At 39.9% G+C, this 17,942-nt stretch overlaps 1 protein-coding gene across 5 annotated transcripts in view; it reads right to left on the reverse strand.

Annotated features, from left to right (window-relative positions):
* kcnq1.2 (potassium voltage-gated channel, KQT-like subfamily, member 1.2) overlaps positions 1–17,942 on the reverse strand; it is a 171,246-nt gene that overhangs the window by 117,389 nt on the left and 35,915 nt on the right. For 3 of the 5 annotated variants that reach the window (XM_071493340.1, XM_071493359.1, XM_071493369.1), the window contains exons 12-14: positions 17,001–17,027; positions 15,321–15,374; positions 14,304–14,421 (exon numbers count right to left, since the gene is read on the reverse strand). In XM_071493340.1, the coding sequence (XP_071349441.1) occupies positions 14,304–14,421; positions 15,321–15,374; positions 17,001–17,027 (199 nt within the window). The remainder of the gene's footprint in view (positions 1–14,303; positions 14,422–15,320; positions 15,375–17,000; positions 17,028–17,942) is intronic. The other 2 variants (XM_071493350.1, XM_071493378.1) reach the window with 1 other exon arrangement.

Genomic DNA, 17,942 nt, shown 5'->3' on the forward strand with positions numbered 1-17,942 from the left:
AAAAACAGAGGAGGGAAAGTGTGGTTTTGTCAATTATTTTCATGCATCTCTCCTTTTCTCTTTCTTTCTTGCTGCAGAACGGAAAAGTGGGATAGAAACATAATGAGTTGCAGGCAAAGAGGTTGACTAGGGTAGCAGCAATGATGGTGGTGGTGGTGGTGGTGGTAGTGTTGATGGTTTTGGTAATGGGCACACCCGACAGCAGACACCAAACTCATGAAAATACCCGGACAAGGACATTTCCACTTGAGCTAAACCCTACACTTACCATTTCCTTCTTACTCTATGTGGAAAACCAAGCAGAGGCCGAATTATTAAATTTACACTAAAAAAATTAGAACAAAAAAAAAAAAAAGAGTTGAGTGATTGTACGGTGCCTGTCAGAGAGGAGACGTGAGGGGAGTGGAGGAGTGATGTCGCTACAGCACAGCCTGCTGGTCGTAGAGGGGACTCTCCGTCCTCCTCCGCTCCCCTCCTCCACTCGCTGTGTAGTACTGCTGACGTTTGGCTTTTCTACGCTGCTGTGTTATTTCAGTCCTTCAGTCTAAAGACGCATTTATATCTCAAACATAATGAGCTCAAACAAACAAAAAAAAAACGTATGCATTCGATAAGACTTAGTCATGTACAGTACGAGCATGTTCATCTTTTCACTCACAGATAATGTTGCTCAGAACTCATAGACACACATGGTGTGCTCAAGAGTTTGAAAGATTGAACTTCATATAGAAGTACAGTCGACCTCCCTGTAGCTTTATTTGCAGATGCATCATATTTTCACAGTTAAATCATCTTTCTCACCTTCAGGTACATGGAACTTTTTCACACTTATTTTTCTTTTTACACTGGATAAAAATAAAACCTCCCAGCAGTTCTAAAAACAGATGTGATTACCAAGGCTGCAGCCACCATGAAGGAAACTGCAGTTTTGTTTTTAGTTGTTTAGCACCACAGTTGGATTTTACACTAAAGGTTACACAAGCCGTTCTCCCAGGCTATTATATTACAGATATTTTTAGGCTCAGTACCGCTGAATGAGTTTATTTTTAGACCAAACAAAGGGGAGAAAAGGGGATTCATTATTCACAGTGTGACTTTTTAATTCCTGGCAGTTTTGTGACTGCAGTAAAACAAAATGATCATGATGGAAATTTTGCCTTTGAATTCTTAAAAAAACTAAAAAATGACTGAAAAAAATATTATCTAAATTTATCTAAAAGTATTTAAAAAAGTAGTTCTAAAATGTTACAGCAATAGCAGTGTAAGATGAAAGGACATTTCTCAGAGGGAAAATTCAGGTGCTGCAGCAGCAGAACTACAAACACAAGAACAGATAAATAGAGAAAAGTAAAAAGAAAAATAGGGACATGTATAGAAAATAAAAATAAGGAATAAAAATAGAAACAATGGTAGAGCAATTAAACTCAAAATTACAATGCACACAATACACACACAGTACTCATGACCAGTGTTGCACTATCATCTCAAGTGAAGTGACATAGTGGTGTGTTTAGTCATCAGTGTAGTACATGTAAGAGTAATGTAATATCTACCACTATAAACAGCATACACTAGAATACTATATACAGCAATATGATGAAGAATGATTCTTATTGTTTGTATTAATATAGAAATATGACAGAAATACAATGTAGTATATAATATAATAAAATAGTATAACATTAAATTAATATAGTATAATATAGTACAGAATATAAGGTGATGTGTAGTAACACAGTGTAACCTTATATAGAGTATACTGCAGAAATCGAGACTAGTTTATAAAATATAATATAGTATTAGCATTTATAAAATCCTGACTACAGTCATTTTAATTAGACCCAAATGTGGATGATTAAAAAAAAAAAAAAAAAAAAATCCTGTAAATGTGTTCAGTGTGAATCGGGCTCTGGGATGATGTTTCACAGTTTGTTCCATCCCCACCCTCTGACTCAGTTTGTAACTTTAACTGGGGCTGTACCACGCTGCCCTGCTCTGACAAACACCAGCACGTGGTGTGCACAGGGTTTTTATGAGCTCACGGTGGAACATGGTCATCACCTCTGTTACCAAGAAAAAAACATATATCTCTGATGAAGTCACACTGCTGTCCTCCTTTGCAAACATGCATTTTGAAGGACTTATATTATTGGCATTTGTTTTTTTTTTTGTTTTGTTTTGTTTTGTTTTTTATAAAGTGTTTATCCTGTTGCACCATTTTTATGTTTCTGTTATTATGGTATTTATATTGCAATGGAAATCCAAAACATGAGAGTTAAGTCTGGTAGATTTAAAATTACATTTGCATTAGCTGAATTTGAATTTTTAGATTTAAGATATAGCAGTTTTATCTTTTTCAATTTTACTATTTTTTATTTTTCACATGATTGGGTTATGACTTCCGTCCTCTCTTTAATACACCACCAGCAGAGGCCTTCAGCAGCCAGTCAAGTTCATTCACACACAAACACACAATGGACACTTTCTGTCCAACTGCAACTACAAATTCTCACTCAAAGCATGGAAATCCTGAATTATACCGTCTTATTCTGTCACTCTTAATTTACTGCTTGACTTTTCTGACCACTCTTTATCATGACACGTGCCATTCATACAACAGCTGACTGTTACTCAGTTCTTAAAAAGATAAAAACCTGCCAGATATTTATATTAAGTATTTTAATGGATTTTTTACTACATTTCAGAGCCTCAAACTAGGAGGGCCTGCAGCACTTTGATCCACTGACACCCTCTCTGACTTCCCTCCCAATTTCTCTGACAGGCTTTAAAAGAAAAGGATAAAACAGAGCCATAAAATTACAGTAGTGGGCTGGAAAAGACTTTACAGCACATATACACTTTCAGTATAAAGAGACCGGCCTTTCAGCACTAGAAGAGACTTATTTAGAGGGTTATTAGTTTCATTTACTACCATGGCCCCTGGGGGGTCTTTCATTATGAACTGGGCTCTATATGGCTCCTATTAACAGCAGTGGAAAAACTACGCTTGGGGAGCAGAACAAAGTGCGTATATGTGTGTGTGTTTGTGGGGGTGGAGGTGACAGATGCATTGCCAAGGCTTACCTGTTCCCCTAATATGATTTACAGCTTTTCACTCCCTTGCTCGAAAACATCTGGTTTCAGAGGCATTTAAGGTTGTGACTGATAACCTGTGGACTGCTTCTTGATTATAGGCAACAGTGAGCACACAATATAAAGCAACAAGAAAGGACGCTTTCATTCTCTGCATAGCTTATCTTTTTCTACGTACTGCCAAGATGTCACATGTAAGATAAACTTCCAATCCCACAACCACAAGAACACTGTGGTTGAGTTTCTCTGAGAAGCAAAGAGCGCGCCAAATTCCAGCGTACTCTCTGTGGTGAAGTTGCAAATGTGTGGGGCTGTGAGGGGTGTCGCCTATAAAACTTATGCAAAGCCTAATGATGGCACTGTGATAGAGGGAACTGAGTCTTGCACCCTGTTGTTTTTCACAGTGGTCACAGTGATAAGAAAAGTTCTGAGGATGGGACTTCAATTGAAACCTTCTTTCAGAGAACTCACATTTGAATAAACTCTGCTACCAGGCACTACCAAGAAGTTCAAGGCACTGATTCTCAAGAAAGTAAAACTGATAACTCACAGTCAGGTGAATTTGAATTGCTGTCTTTGGTTTTTTTTTCATGACAGGCAGCAATAAGTGTAAGATCAGGGTAGATGCAGTGTTCACCAAATCAAATTTAGAAAATCAGTACCATTTTAATACCACATACAGTGCATTCAGAAAGTATTCAGACCCCTTCAAGTTTGTCATATTTTGTTATGTTGCAAACTTATGCTAAGATCTTTTGAATTCATTTTTCCCCTCAACAATCTACACTCAATACCAAAGCAAAAACTGAATTTTAGAGTGTTTTTTTAGGAATTTATTAAAAGAGAAAAACTGAAAAAAAAAACAAACAAACCAATATTGACGTAAGTGTTCAGACGTTTTGCTATGACACTTGAGATTTAGCTCAGGTGTCTTCCATTTCTCTTGATAATCTTTGAGATGTTTCTACACCTTGAGTGGAGTCCACCTGTGGTAAGAGCACACACCTGTCTATATAAGGTCTCACAGCTGACAATGCATACCAGAGTAACAACCAAGCCATGAGGTGGAAGGAAAACAGGATTGTGTCGATGCTGCAATTTCTGCTGCATTGAAGGTTCCCAAGAGCACAGTGGCCTCCATCATTCTTAAATGGAACAAGACTGGAACAACCAGAGGAGAAGGGCCTTGGTAGGAGAGGTGACCAAGAACTCGATGGTCACTCTGGCTGAGCTCCAGAGATCCTGTGTGGAGATGAGAGAAACTTCCAGATGCACAATCATCACTGTAGCACTCCAACAATCTTGGCGTTATGGCAGAGACACCAGATGGAAACCTCTCTACAGAGAAAGACACATGAAAGATGTTTGGAGTTTGCAAAAAAAGCATCTTAAGGACTCTCAGACTTTCAGAACAAAGATTCTCTGGTCTGATAAATCTAAGATTGACCTGTTTGGCTTCAATTCTAAGTATAATGTCTGGAGGAAACCAGGCAGCGCTCATCACCTGCCTAATACCATCCCAACAGTGAAGCATGGTGGTGGCAGCATCAGGCTGGGTGGGGGGCTGGTCAGGGTTGAGGGAAAGCTGAAGGGAGCAAAGAACAGAGATCCTTAAAAAAAACCTGGTCCACAGCACTCAGGACCACGTAGTGGGCTGAAGGTTCACCTTGCAACAGGACAATGAAGCTTACAGCCAAGGCAACACAGCAGTAGCTTAGAGACAACTCTGTGAATGTCTGTGAGTGACTCAGCCAGAGCCCCAACTTGAACCCAGTCGAGTATCCCAGGAGAGACCTGACCACCTATGGTCCCCATCCACCCTGACAGAGGTTGAGAGGATCAGCAGAGAAGAATGGCAGAAAATCTCCATATTCCAGATGTGCAAAGCTTGTCGCACAATATACTTAAAGCTGTAATCACTGCCTAAGGTCCTCAAATAAGTACTGAGTAAAGTGTCTGAATACTTATGTCAATGTATTATTTCGGTTTTTGCTTTTCAATATATATATATTTTTTTGTTAATCTAAAATTCACTTTGTCAGAGTTACTGAGTGTAAATTAATGAGGGGGATTTTTTTTTATGATTTGAGTATAACACTGCAACATGGGAAAGTGTGGAGGGGTCTGAATACTTTCTGAATGCACTGTAGAATGCAAGTTATTAATTTCATATGGAAAACTAGTAGGGACAACAAGACCTATATACTGTATCCATTAGAGAGACAAAAGAAAAGAAAAGAAAAGAAAAGAAAAGAAAAGAAAAGAAAAGAAAAGAAAAGAAAAGAAAAAAGAAGAAAAGAAAAGAAAAGAAAAATGAATACCATGCTATTTCTGGCTTTTTCTTTTTCTTTTATTTTCCCTAATATTTAATAAATATAAAATATTTAATACAATATTTCTATAATATTTGCTATAATTGTAACTATCATTTAAACATTTAACTATATGGATACAAAATCTTTATTACATACATAAAACTCTTGTTGGCCTCTGCTTTAGTAATTAATGGGATTTTGTTACTTCCTGTTCAGTAATTAATGTGATTGTATGTGAATGTAATTGTGCAACAATTAACCAAGGTTAATGAAAACCATTTCCATGTCATCCAGAGTTTATCATCAGTGTGTTTATGGCTGTGTTTGTGTGTGGAAAAAAAAATATCCTCAAGCTACTTTATTCTGACTTCAATTACTGGGATCTTAATAATTTAATTTTGCGTAATTACGTTGCTTAATTAGTTTAATTTGTATATTTAACCTCATTGGTGTAATGCTACAATCCATTTGGACAAACATTATTAAATTAAAAAAAAAATCCAGATAACCAAATAAAGTCCTGCATGGAAACAATTAAATTCTGAAGGCAGCTAACAAAAAACACTAATTGTCATTAAATTTGTCCTGTGAGTGTGTAATTGTTAACAGCACTTAGGCCCTAATCAAAACAAATACTTTTTCCAGTCTTTCTGAAATTTGTCTTGCCCCTAAACAAAAGAAAGCTGTGACACAAAGCGGCTCAGTGAGTCATGTGAAAACAGCAATTTCCTGAGTCTGTTTTCTTTTTCCATGATGTTTGTTTTTATTTCCCTTTTTTATTCCTATTATTATCTTTTTTGGTCATTTTTGTTTAACTGGGCCGTACATTTGCAGTGCTACAGGTGATGCGGTGTACCTGAGGGAATGAAGAGAAACTTCTACCCTAAAATCTTTGCAGGTTTTAAATGCACTCCCGAGGCCACACACACACACACACAGACACACACACACAGACACACTCAATACATACAATACATTTCAGCTCCGGACAGCTATCTCTCCACTGACCTTTTTACTGGCCCATCAGGCAGTATTAAGATGAGCAGATGTACATAAGTGCAACAGTCACGATTTGTGAGCATTTCAAGCAGCAAATTTTAAGCTCTAATCATGAGTATGTTATATGATAATTGAACAGAGTAACTAACTAAATGTCCTACAGTAAAATCAGCATGAATTGCTACTGGACATTGCCAGAATCCCAAAGCAATCTCACTTCAGATTTTGGAGAAAAAAAAGAAATGAAAAACAACAACAACAACAACAACAACACACCTGTCTACAGTATCATCTTCCATACAAAGCACAATGTCAAATGACTCAGCAAGAGACAAACTGATACTGAACTAAAGGTTATGAACCCACCTCTTGTTGGCCTCTGTTTTTGGCTTGCTGCAGCTTGCTATGCTACACAGTCTGGCCTGGCTCATGCTGATTCTGGATTGGACCCAGGTACACTGCACCACACCAGGATACTCACCAAACCAGCATGCAGTGACAGGCTCACTTCAATCTACCACTGTGTGCACTCCAGGCAGATTTCATTCATGCTGAAAGAACCAAAAATGGCGCTCATGTAATTTCCAGCCACTGTACTCAGACCGGGCAATCATCTGGATGCAGCAATTAGAGATGATGTTGGTGAAAGTGTCTTTTAATTTGGCCTGGAACCGTTTATTTATGCAGATCTTGCTTGCTGAGTTTCTGGATTTTCCAGCAAGCGGTGAGAGGCAATAAAGTGGGTCATTCCTCCCGTCACTGATGGTCTCTCGTCATAAAAAGCCTCCCAGAACCACCAACACCACTGAGGGGGAGTAAACACTCTCACCCCTTAAAACAGCAGCACGAGGGCCTTCATTAATGCGGGATGGCCAGTGTCAAGCCTGAGAAAACGCACTCTTTAATTAAGTACTTCATGAAAATGCCTTTTATTGCCCTGGGTGTGACGTATGTGCCATAAAAGATGGCCTGCCGATTCTCTTTTGGCCCCGATGGGAGAATTTACTCCAGCAGCCTATGATCTCACCGTATCATCTTTTCTCTGCAGTGTACAGTATGTGATTTAGATTAATGTGCCCTGATCCATTCAGGAACTTGTTTTACAAGGAATATTAAATTTTAGTAACGTTTTTCACAAGTACGCAAGTATTACTTACAGCATCTCATTTATGTGAGCTATATAACACTCAAAATAACTGCAGCTTAGAAAGAAGCCTGATCACTTTTATTGCAGTAAGCCATGCTGTTAACACTTATATTCTCCACCCTGTGCATGTGCAAGTAATATCATACCAGGAAGCTCACTTCTGACCTGCAAGGACATAAAGGAGTGGTAGTGGTCTACTTCAACAGAATATTCTCACCAAGATTATAGGTGACAAAGAACCCAGAATTAACTGCACCACAATCGCGCACATAAAACATTTTCAGTTTCATTCTTCTTTGACCAATGCTTTAGTTCTGAATGACCTACATCAACAAGATGCGATGAGGTGTAAGACAGTTACTGCAACGCTTAATAGCAAAGGACCCTTTTGCAAAATTGGAACAAGACAAAGTAGGCTGTGGCTGCATTGTTGGGCACTGTTTATGCTTCCATGTGTAACCATACATAAATACATACAACACACTACAAGCTGCAAGTTAAAGCGTCCAACAGTCACTGACTTTCAATTTAATTTTGAAGACAACCTGTAGTTAAAGTTTGATGTTGCCCCATAACTCACTAGCCACATCTCAGTGCAATGCAATGCATGAAATAAACAGGGCACGGTTCTGTTTTTCAGTGAGGCAACTCAAAGGGGTGGAGCTTGGTGAGTTCAAGCCAACCATCAGGCACGTTGTTCTTGAATTTCAAACAGAAGCCAATGAGAGGTGGCAGAGGAGTACTAATAAGTTCAGCATATTCCAAAATCAAATTTCTAAATATGTTTTTTAATGCATGCATGGCAGTGTGAAAGGCATTGAAGCCCACTGCAGAAAAAACCTGCCTTGGTTCAACAGATTCCTGTGCAGTCAGGGAGCTGATTCAGAGGATGGATTTGGTGGAAATAAACAATAACAAGTCAACTGGAAACACGCACCTTACGCCCACATGCAAAATGTTGCCACTAATCACATGACATTGTTCACCAAATGAAGACAAAGCGTAATGAGGGCAATGAACATTTGTGGTAAAATTTTGAAAGGTTTTGACTAGAAGCCTGTACACTCTGCAGAAATCAAACCCCAGCACCCCCAGCCAACTTATTGCCTGTAAGAACAAGCCAATTTCTATTTTAATTGCACTTTACTGCCAGCCTAAGTGTAGCATTCAAGCTGGTTGTATTTTGGCCAAGTGAGAGCAATTAAACTATTTCTAATACGTCCAAGTGAGTAAAGGTAGCGTGGAGGTCAGCAACCACATAAAAAGCCCAGAGTCTGTAATGAGATTAACTTCTGAATCCCTCCATGCACAGTGAATATGAATCAGTGTGTGGCTGTTTTACTGCCCCAAGACTACTTTCTGTCTTTTTAATGCTCTAAAAATTGGCAGAAAGTCAAGAAAATGGGGCACAATTTGTTCTTTTCCTTCTTAGTTCCTTTCTTTATCTTTTCATAAAGCAACAGTACCCGGGCAGCTCTTCTTGCTGCAGGGCAGGAGGCCACAGATCTTACCCCATCCATTTGTCTGTGTGCGTTTGTGTGTGCATTTGTGTCTTGTGCATGTGCCCAAAGTGGGGCCCTTGCCTAGTCTGGTTTGTCATTCTAATACTTGGCAGTAAAGCCAAAAATATTAAGAGGATTTATTGGATATTTTCACATTAGATTCACTGCTGAATCTTGCATAAAGCCCTATAAAATAACTTCTTGGCACATGTTTTGAGGACAAAGTTGAGGAAAAAAGGCGGAGGGGGAGCTTTGGTAGGAACTTCTATCACAAACATTAGTCAAAGGGACAATATTCAAGGTTTAAAAAGACTCCTGCGACATTAGCCATGAATGTATTTTTGATTTTTCCTCCTGACTAAACACCATATGTTTGAAACGCCCCTCTATGTCATTAATATCAGAGTACAGTGTACAAGACAGGCTTACAGAAGCCACACAGACAAAAAGTCAATTTGTTCAGAGCTCTGCACAAAAGATGCCAGTTGCTCAGCAGAGAGAGGCCCCTACTTGAAGACGACGGGCCATGATGCATGTGTCTCTGCCTGCAATCCCTCCTGTGGCGCTGCAGTGGGTTTTCATTGTTTATCTCCGGCTAGCTTGTAAGAGGGGAACTAATTAAGAGCTGCCTGTAGGTGGCCAATGCAGGCTTTTACAGGTCTGAAAGGAGACAAGGAGGAAGAGGAGGAGGAGGAGGGCAGAGAACCTGGACACACCCAGCGAGAGAAAACGGACAATGCCTCAGGTCACAAGATGACAGACATTACTGATCTGGCGCTGGCTGACAGAGTAAAGAACCATGATGAGTTTGTGGGTGCATGGAGAGGCTGAGAGATGAGACAGTTAACAGAGAAAAACCGAACAGAGAGAAGAAAGGGAATCACAGCAGAGAGAGAGAGAGAGAGAGAGAGAGAGATAGGACACAATCACTGCAATCAGCTAAACAAGGCCTTCCTCTGTTTGGGGCCTAAGAAGTGTACTTGGAAACATTTACTCATTCTTCAAGAGGGTAAAAGTCAACCTGCTTTGGAGTGGATTTAAGATCAGCAGCCTCGCTGGGGTTTGTTATGATTTCATTCAACATTTAACCAGTACATCTCAGAATTGTACATCCTCAAAGCGTACAGCTGTACACGCACAGTGTATCATATCAAACCACTAAGCCACTTGGTTCTCACACATTCTAACGCATGTACACAATCAACGGAAATCAGTGTTTGCCTGAACTGTAACAAAATCAAGCCTCATTTACACAGGGCCAAGTAAACAAATAATGAAGGGAGCGTTTACAGTAAAAAGGGAAGAACTATGTTGATGGTTGTGGAACAAGTGTATGGTTTGTGTGAATTTTATTTTCTATTTAAGATATTTCAGAAAATCCAACGATCACCATCGTGAGCTGGTTTTACACAAAAAAACTAAGTAATAATAAAGATTTATCCTCTCAGGCTTGTGTGTTTCTGTGTGTGTGTGTGTGTGTGTGTGTGTGTGTGTGTGTGTGTGTGTGTTTTGGGTCTAGAGAAGAAAAAGACATGATTGCGTGTGGACGTTGCCCTGCACCACTTCCTCTTCAGAAGCCCAGAGACGTCACAGCCAGCTGTTGATGCCTCTCTCGCATGTGAACAAACACACAAAAACATGTTCCAGCCAATGCTGACACAGAGAAATTAAAGTGATAGAGATACCAGAAATGCAGGATAAAGGCTGTTTGAACAGGCAGCAATAAAACCTGAGGAAGGAGCCAACTCATGTCAAATTTACATTAAGGCTAGAGGGTGTGGAGACGCTCCAATTCCTGAATATAAAATAACAGAAAACTGATACAGTGTGTGTGTGCATGCAAGTCGCCTCAGGCAGTAAGGGTGGATCTGGTAGCTGTCTGCAGAGATCCAGATAAGGATGCCAAATGACAGTGCTGTCCTTAGTGGCGTGACACTAGGGGCAAAACAAACCAGCTGTTATGGGAGTGCCCAGCATGGCTCAGCTCTGAGCTTGGCTGTTACAGCTGAGTTATGGGCACGGCAGCACTGCAATGGATACAAATAGACACTGTCTGTCTCTGCAGCTGGAAGACTCGCTCTCACACACTTGGGCATTAACAGCCAGTGGTCTCACACCCACATGCACACACAAATAGTCAGAAAAAAAAAAGATAAAAAATCATGTACACATGTCCGGGCCATGAGATGACACTTGCTGAATTTTCTTCGACAGATTGCATTTTTTAATAAAGGATGACAGATTAATGAGCTGCCAGGAAATCTGACTACATGCTTTTACTGAGATTAACAGAAGAAGACCCATCATAATGTAAAATGACAATTCAAGTTGACTGTAACACAGGCTGTAGTCATGATAATGATACTGGGACCGTCATGAGCAAACAGGCCCATATGGGCCGTTTTACGCCATATTGTACTGACATGTTGCCTGCACACTGTAAAAGAGGAGCGCCATCTTCTGTTACGAGAACAGGGGCTGGATTAGTAGTCATGACGTGTGTTCTTTGCATATTCTTTTAAAACAAACTCTGAGTATTCAGTGACACTTTGGGAGCGCGTTGGGATTCGGAGGCTGCCACTTATAACAATAATAAACATGATGGCTGTAATGGAGGTGCAACCTAAGCCCCTGCAGTTATGTAACAGTTTTTTTTAAACAACAGGATTTGCTGCCAGATGAATGACTGAACAGCAAAAATCCCATTAAAAGGTTTCTTTATGACATGTATTTACAAATGTACATCTTATGTCTATCATTATGTAATTATGTATGCTAATGACAATGATGCAGTTTAGACAACACAGGTATTCACAGCCATAGGCCTCAACTCATGTTACTTACCTTCTTTTCTACGTATCAGCACAGGTATCAGTAACTGTTACAGTATCTTAATGTTGTTTGATTCAAAGATGGACATGAGCAAAGATACTGCAAAAGTCTGACTATGGCAGGAAGTTTCAAACATGAGCCAGACTCATTCTTAAGCCCTTATGTGAAGAAACAATAGGTTTCTATTGTGGAAAAAAAAAATCACCCAAAAAATAAAATATGAGAAACTATAATCACATTTTCCAGGAGTGGTGCACATATCACATTTTAAATGATTAATAGGAGTTTGGGTGGTGGCTAGTCGTGGTTTCTACGCTGTGTAAACTCAACACTGACATTTTCCATGGTGTTCTTTGGACCCTCAGATAAGATCAGGGTGGATGGAGGGATGGAGAGGTATGGGAAAAGAAAGAGAAGACGAAGAATAGCAGGAGAGCCAGTACAGTACCTTGTGGAATTCAAGTGCTGTGTGGAGAAAGAGTCCTGGACCAATGCCACAAACGGGCAGGTCAAAAGACTGCAAGAGAGAGAAGAAGCATTCAGCTGCTCATAACTCTCCTTTTACTGTTTACATTTTGTTCATGTTGAATTAAAAGAACTGGATGGTTGAAGAGCATTTTTATCACTCTTTCAATATTACTAAACTAACTAAAAACAAAGAAATTGGGGGATATAGTGAAAGAAATCTGCCCTATAAGGTAATAACTGTGTCCTCTGTACAAAAGGTGCACGAAGCTTTTTGTTTTCAAGAGGGCACAGAGAGGAGAATGCAGAGTGAGTAAGAAAAGCCAGAGGCCAGAGATGGAGTTGAGTGACAGGGGTGACTGTGTATTAGCAGGGCCAGCAGAGGGAAAAGACTGCCTTTTAGGCAGGGATACAGTATATAAACACACATCTATGAGAATCAACACACATGCACACTTTCTTACATAGCTGAATAAGTAATAAAGACACTGACAAGTCCCATATCTCCCTTACACCCCAAACAAAATCTGTTTTACTTTCAGGACATAAACTCCTCACTGGACAATCCTTTAGAGAGAACCAGACTTTATAGCTAACACATCAAATCCAATTCACACAGATGTGAACTAATTCAAAATGCAACACACATACAGTATGTTGCAGGACAAACTGGCCCATAAATAACTTTTTCAGAAACGTCAGCACCATTAAAACACCATTAAACAGACGTAAATGATTTTAAACAAATGTTCCTCACCAAAACAACACCTACAAATCATTAGGGGGGATATCAATTAATAAGTAGCTCTGCCGAATCTAATCAACCAAGAAAGCATGGTTCACAAGACTATAAAATAAATACATATATACTCACTACAAGCACATGCAAAGGACTAAATGTAATACAAAGGAATAAAACTCCTGGATGTCAACATGTCACAGTGTCACATCACAGCACTCAAAGTGCATCTGAAAGCCTTCAGTGCACATGAGCTGCCACTTGAGGCATTAAAGGGTGTAGCAGCTCACCGCGGATGTGCACCATGGATTAACCATATCCATTATTCATGACAGGGAACAAACACATATACACAACATCAACTACATGATATCCTCATGTAGCACTTAAGCTTTTTCAAAGCCAAGTGTGTAATCACCTAATCTGGATGCATCTGATGCTACATGACTGTGTCCCAGTGGGAAAGGCACTCAAACCGTCTCCCACTGGAGAGATTAAGCCCAACAGTAGTGTTGACATGTTGTCTTTTCACTCTGCTTCCACTTGTAGTAAACGCCCACAGTGTAAACATGTGAAAACACATTGTTTGTGTACTGATCTGTTGATATTGGTGAAAACACAGAAGGAATTACTGCAGTAATCATTAACATGATTTCCTACAGCATTTTAACACAGGAAGCAAAAGAAAATCTAATTACATCAGAATTACATTTTGGTTCACATAAAGGCAGCCCATTTATTTGAGTGGATCAGCGGGAGGAAGGAACGTCATCGAGAAGCATTTGCAATTCACACAGCAACGAACAGCGGAGTATTCAGGACCTTCAGAGGGCATGTGGCGACAAGCTTTCAGTACCTTAACATGTCCTACAACCTATTGAGAGGGATTTCTTTGACATTTCCCTCAAGACTAAAGGGATAATCCCCTTTATAACTCTCTGTACCTGATATGGCCTTGGCCCTTAAGAGTCTCTTTAACCCTCAAGAGAGTTCAACAAAACAACTTCATTTAGACAGCAGCTAGAGGGGCTACGTGGTCTCACAAAAGGCCTTTAGGTACGATGACAAGTAGGGAAATCAGTATAATATGGATCAGAGAATGGAGGTCAGTGCAGGGTGATAGATGGGAGGGAGGGGGGGGGGGGGGGGGGGGGGGGGGGGGGGACACACGACTCCAGAGGCAAGCAATGGGAAAACTTTCAGGGACTTACTGAGCTTTGTGAGTCACCACTGGCAGGGGAATGTCTTCACTCATGTAGTCCAGCTCATCGGTTAAGCTGTTGGCGCGGGAGATGTCGATGGAGGTGCTGTTGTCATGATTCCTCCTTACTGCAAAGCACATAAATAACAGATGATGTTCCAGTACGCTCGTATTGGGCCTGTGAACTGTACACAAGTTAGAATCTGCTTCATTTATACTGAGGAAATGTTTTTCAATTAATTCATATGTATTAATCATATGTATATATAAAATGACAGTTACAATGTATAGCTGAAGCTACCAGAAACAAAACAAGTGTTAAAGGTCCCATATTTTATACTTTTCCAGTGTTTTATGATATCCATAAGAAAAAAAAAGAAAAAAAGAAAAAATATAAATATAAATATAAATATAAATAATAATATAAATAGTATAAATAATATAAATAATATAAATATAAATATATATATATATATATAAGATATAAATCTCCTCTCTCAGGATTCTCTGTGGAACTCTAGTAACAACAGGTTGGCTGACTGTTTTCTGAGTGATCAATTAAAAAGATAGCAGATTTCAGGTAAATACTCAGAGAAACCAAATCCTGCAAGGTTGTAAGATGGGTCCGGGTGCGCTGAGCTGGGGCATGGCTCAGAGCAGCGACTGCTTTGTTGTGACATCACAAAGTTACAGAAGTCCTGATGGCTCGTTTTAAGGCTCAGTTTCTGAATACAGGCTATGTGCATTTCTCTGTGGACTGAGGCTTTGATACTTTCATAATATTAATATGGAACCTAGACCTGCTTTATAATCAAAAAAGACATGGACATCTCACATTATATAATATGGGACCTTTAAGTAACTATCAATTAACAGTTTGGCTTCGCTAAAGAACTATTTTACAATAATTTTACATCATAAATTTCTCACATTATGACAAAGGACACTGTTGCATTCCAAAGCAAAATAAGATGATATAATTGTGAGTATGAATAACATAAGAGCAGACACAAAGAAACAAAGATACCTGGAGAGCCAGGGCTGCTCAGAGTGAAAGATGACCAAGAGTAATGAGGAGGGCCTGATGCCATGCAAAAATAAAAACAGGAGAAAGGAAAGACAGGAGAAAGAAAAAAGAAGAAAGGAAAAAAGTTGAAATAAACACACTTCATATCAGTGGGTTAGTGTAAAAGATAAGTATTATAATTGTGAATTAACATGGAGGTTTTCAAAACCTATAAATGAGTGGAGCTTTTAATTTGACAATTAGGATATAACATATAAGTAAACAACATGTGCAGACACAGAAATTGCAGCGCTCCAGTTCAACAGTGCAGCTGGATGGCTGCTGGCGCGGCTAAAAACAACAGCTAAGAACAACATGTGTAGCAGGGTCTTGACCTGCAGTCAGACTGTCAGCGGACTTTGACAAGTCTCTCCTCCAAACCACCAGGCCTCCATTGTGATAAAGAATGGAGAGGCAAATCTGTGTCTGAGAACAGAATGACCATTCCAATTCAAGCAAAAGCCATTCAGCGTCTCTTGTATTCCATCATCGAGTTTGTTTAACATTGTCCAACCCGGAAGCATAGACAGCAATGGAGAGAGAAGCAGGGCCGGAGAGAGGGAGAGAAAGTGGGAGAAAGAAAAGGGGGAGGGAGGGGGGTAACAAGAGCTAACTAGAGCCACCTTTAGCCCCAACTTCAGCTCACTGAAGGAGACGTGAACTGTGTTATCAGCTACACAAACAGGATAAGGGTTTATTAACATTATGTCGTTTATCTAGCCCATCAGTGCAAACGTGTTTGGTTGAGAGAGAATGAGCCAAGGGCAGCAGGGAGAGAAAGAAAGAAAATAAGTGCAGAGAAAAAAAAAGTTAGTGAGATAATGATACAGAGAGAGATAGCGAGAGAGAAAGAAAGAGAGAGAGAGAGAGAGAGGGCACTCCATTGAGAGATTCTCACAGACAGAGAGGTAGGTGGAGCCAGACAGATAAGTAGAGCGATAAGCCGGACATTGACTAAATCAAACAATGACCAGTTTATTTCTGACCACTGGTGCTCCACAATGGCCGCTTATCAACTCCACAACCCCCCTCCCTCTCTCCGGTGTCCCTGTCTAGGTCCCCACGGTCCCCTAGGCCCCTGCCCATTCCTAGCCAGGCCAGCCCTGTTCCTCACCCGTGGTGTTGGCAGGGCACCCAGTAAAGAAAACAGGCCAGGTCAACCCAGGACCAGTGTCTGAATTTTCTCTGCTTGGCTCTGGTTTGGTCCAGTTGGGGACAAAGGCCCAGCCAGCCAGCGAGTCTAATTAAAATACTGTCTGGGCCACATTAAAAAGGCAGGCTAGCTAATGATTAACACAGAGGAGTTTTTAATAGGAGAGAAAGAAGCACTTAACCAGTGGAAGGGGCTGCTGGTTAGACAGTGCAGTGATCACACATACACCATACACTCGGTCTTTGTGTCTGACATTTTGTCAAAGAATAACAGGTGTATAAAAGAGACGTCATTGTTGTCTTTTTGTCACTTGGATTTTGGTTAAATTCATGCCTTGAAACACAAGATTATGAACCCGAAACTTAATGGAGCTACCACAAGAGCTGAGTGCACTACTTGTTGGGGGGAAAAAAATGGAAAACCTAATTTCTGGAGTCCCATTCAGTACACCTCAGTTGTGATGGGGGGGGGGGGTTTGAAAGACTCACCTGTCTGTCTGAACATCCGAGTGATACCTGCCAAGAAAGCCAAAAAACATTGTTAGTATAATAAACTTTAAACTTTATTTATTTGTTACTATGGGACTGCAACGTAGCCAAGATGACACATCCTTTGACGAATATAATCGACAATTTCTAACAGCTTTGCAAAACTCCACCTTTTTTGTATCATCATTTCCTCTTTTACTATTACAATGTGATTGAAGATGGCAAAAAAGCATCCAACACAGTATGAGAAAAGAGGGAAGCAGATAACACTGTCTCTTCATTCATATATTCTTTTAATCCAACAGTTTGTCACAGTTCATTCATGGATTCATTCATTCTCTGCTGCGTTTGCGTTTTACTCACTCTCTTGACATTTCAGACCCTGATGCTCGCTCCTGCCCTGCAGTAACCCTTCCTGCCTGAAACAATCAAACTGCATTACAACATTAGCTGACTCATAAACCCCATATAGCAAAATCTAAATGAAACCAGCTTGCTAAGTAAGACAAGTGGTTTATAAAACATATAAAACTGCATGTTGTGCTTGCATGACTCGTTCAACAGCTATGTGACCTGTTGTAATAACAATTGTTTAACTGCTAAGAAAACATTTGCAACTCTACTAAGTATTTTTAAGAAATCCAGGAGCCTGGTACCAAGTTGAAACAGCAATGGCTTAAACAATAAATAAAAAAGCAGGAGCCCTGCTGTAGACAGTTTACATCGTAGATGCCTGTTTTATGGCTGGATCTGAAGCAAAGATCATACAGTCCCATGCTGTTTCAACTCTGCCCATTATCATTAGTGACAGCAGGCTGCAGACTTTGGCCTCTTTACATGGTTTTATACCATCACCAGCTTGTCTAATTCATTTTTCCACTCCACAGTCTCAACCTGCCTGATCTTATGTGAATACATAAAAAAAAAAAAATAATTATTAGA

Source organism: Trachinotus anak, unplaced genomic scaffold, assembly GCF_046630095.1.
Source record: "Trachinotus anak isolate AG129_WGS33_773 ecotype Australia unplaced genomic scaffold, CSIRO_AGI_Tana_v1 ptg000002l, whole genome shotgun sequence".
NCBI lineage: Eukaryota > Metazoa > Chordata > Actinopteri > Carangiformes > Carangidae > Trachinotus > Trachinotus anak.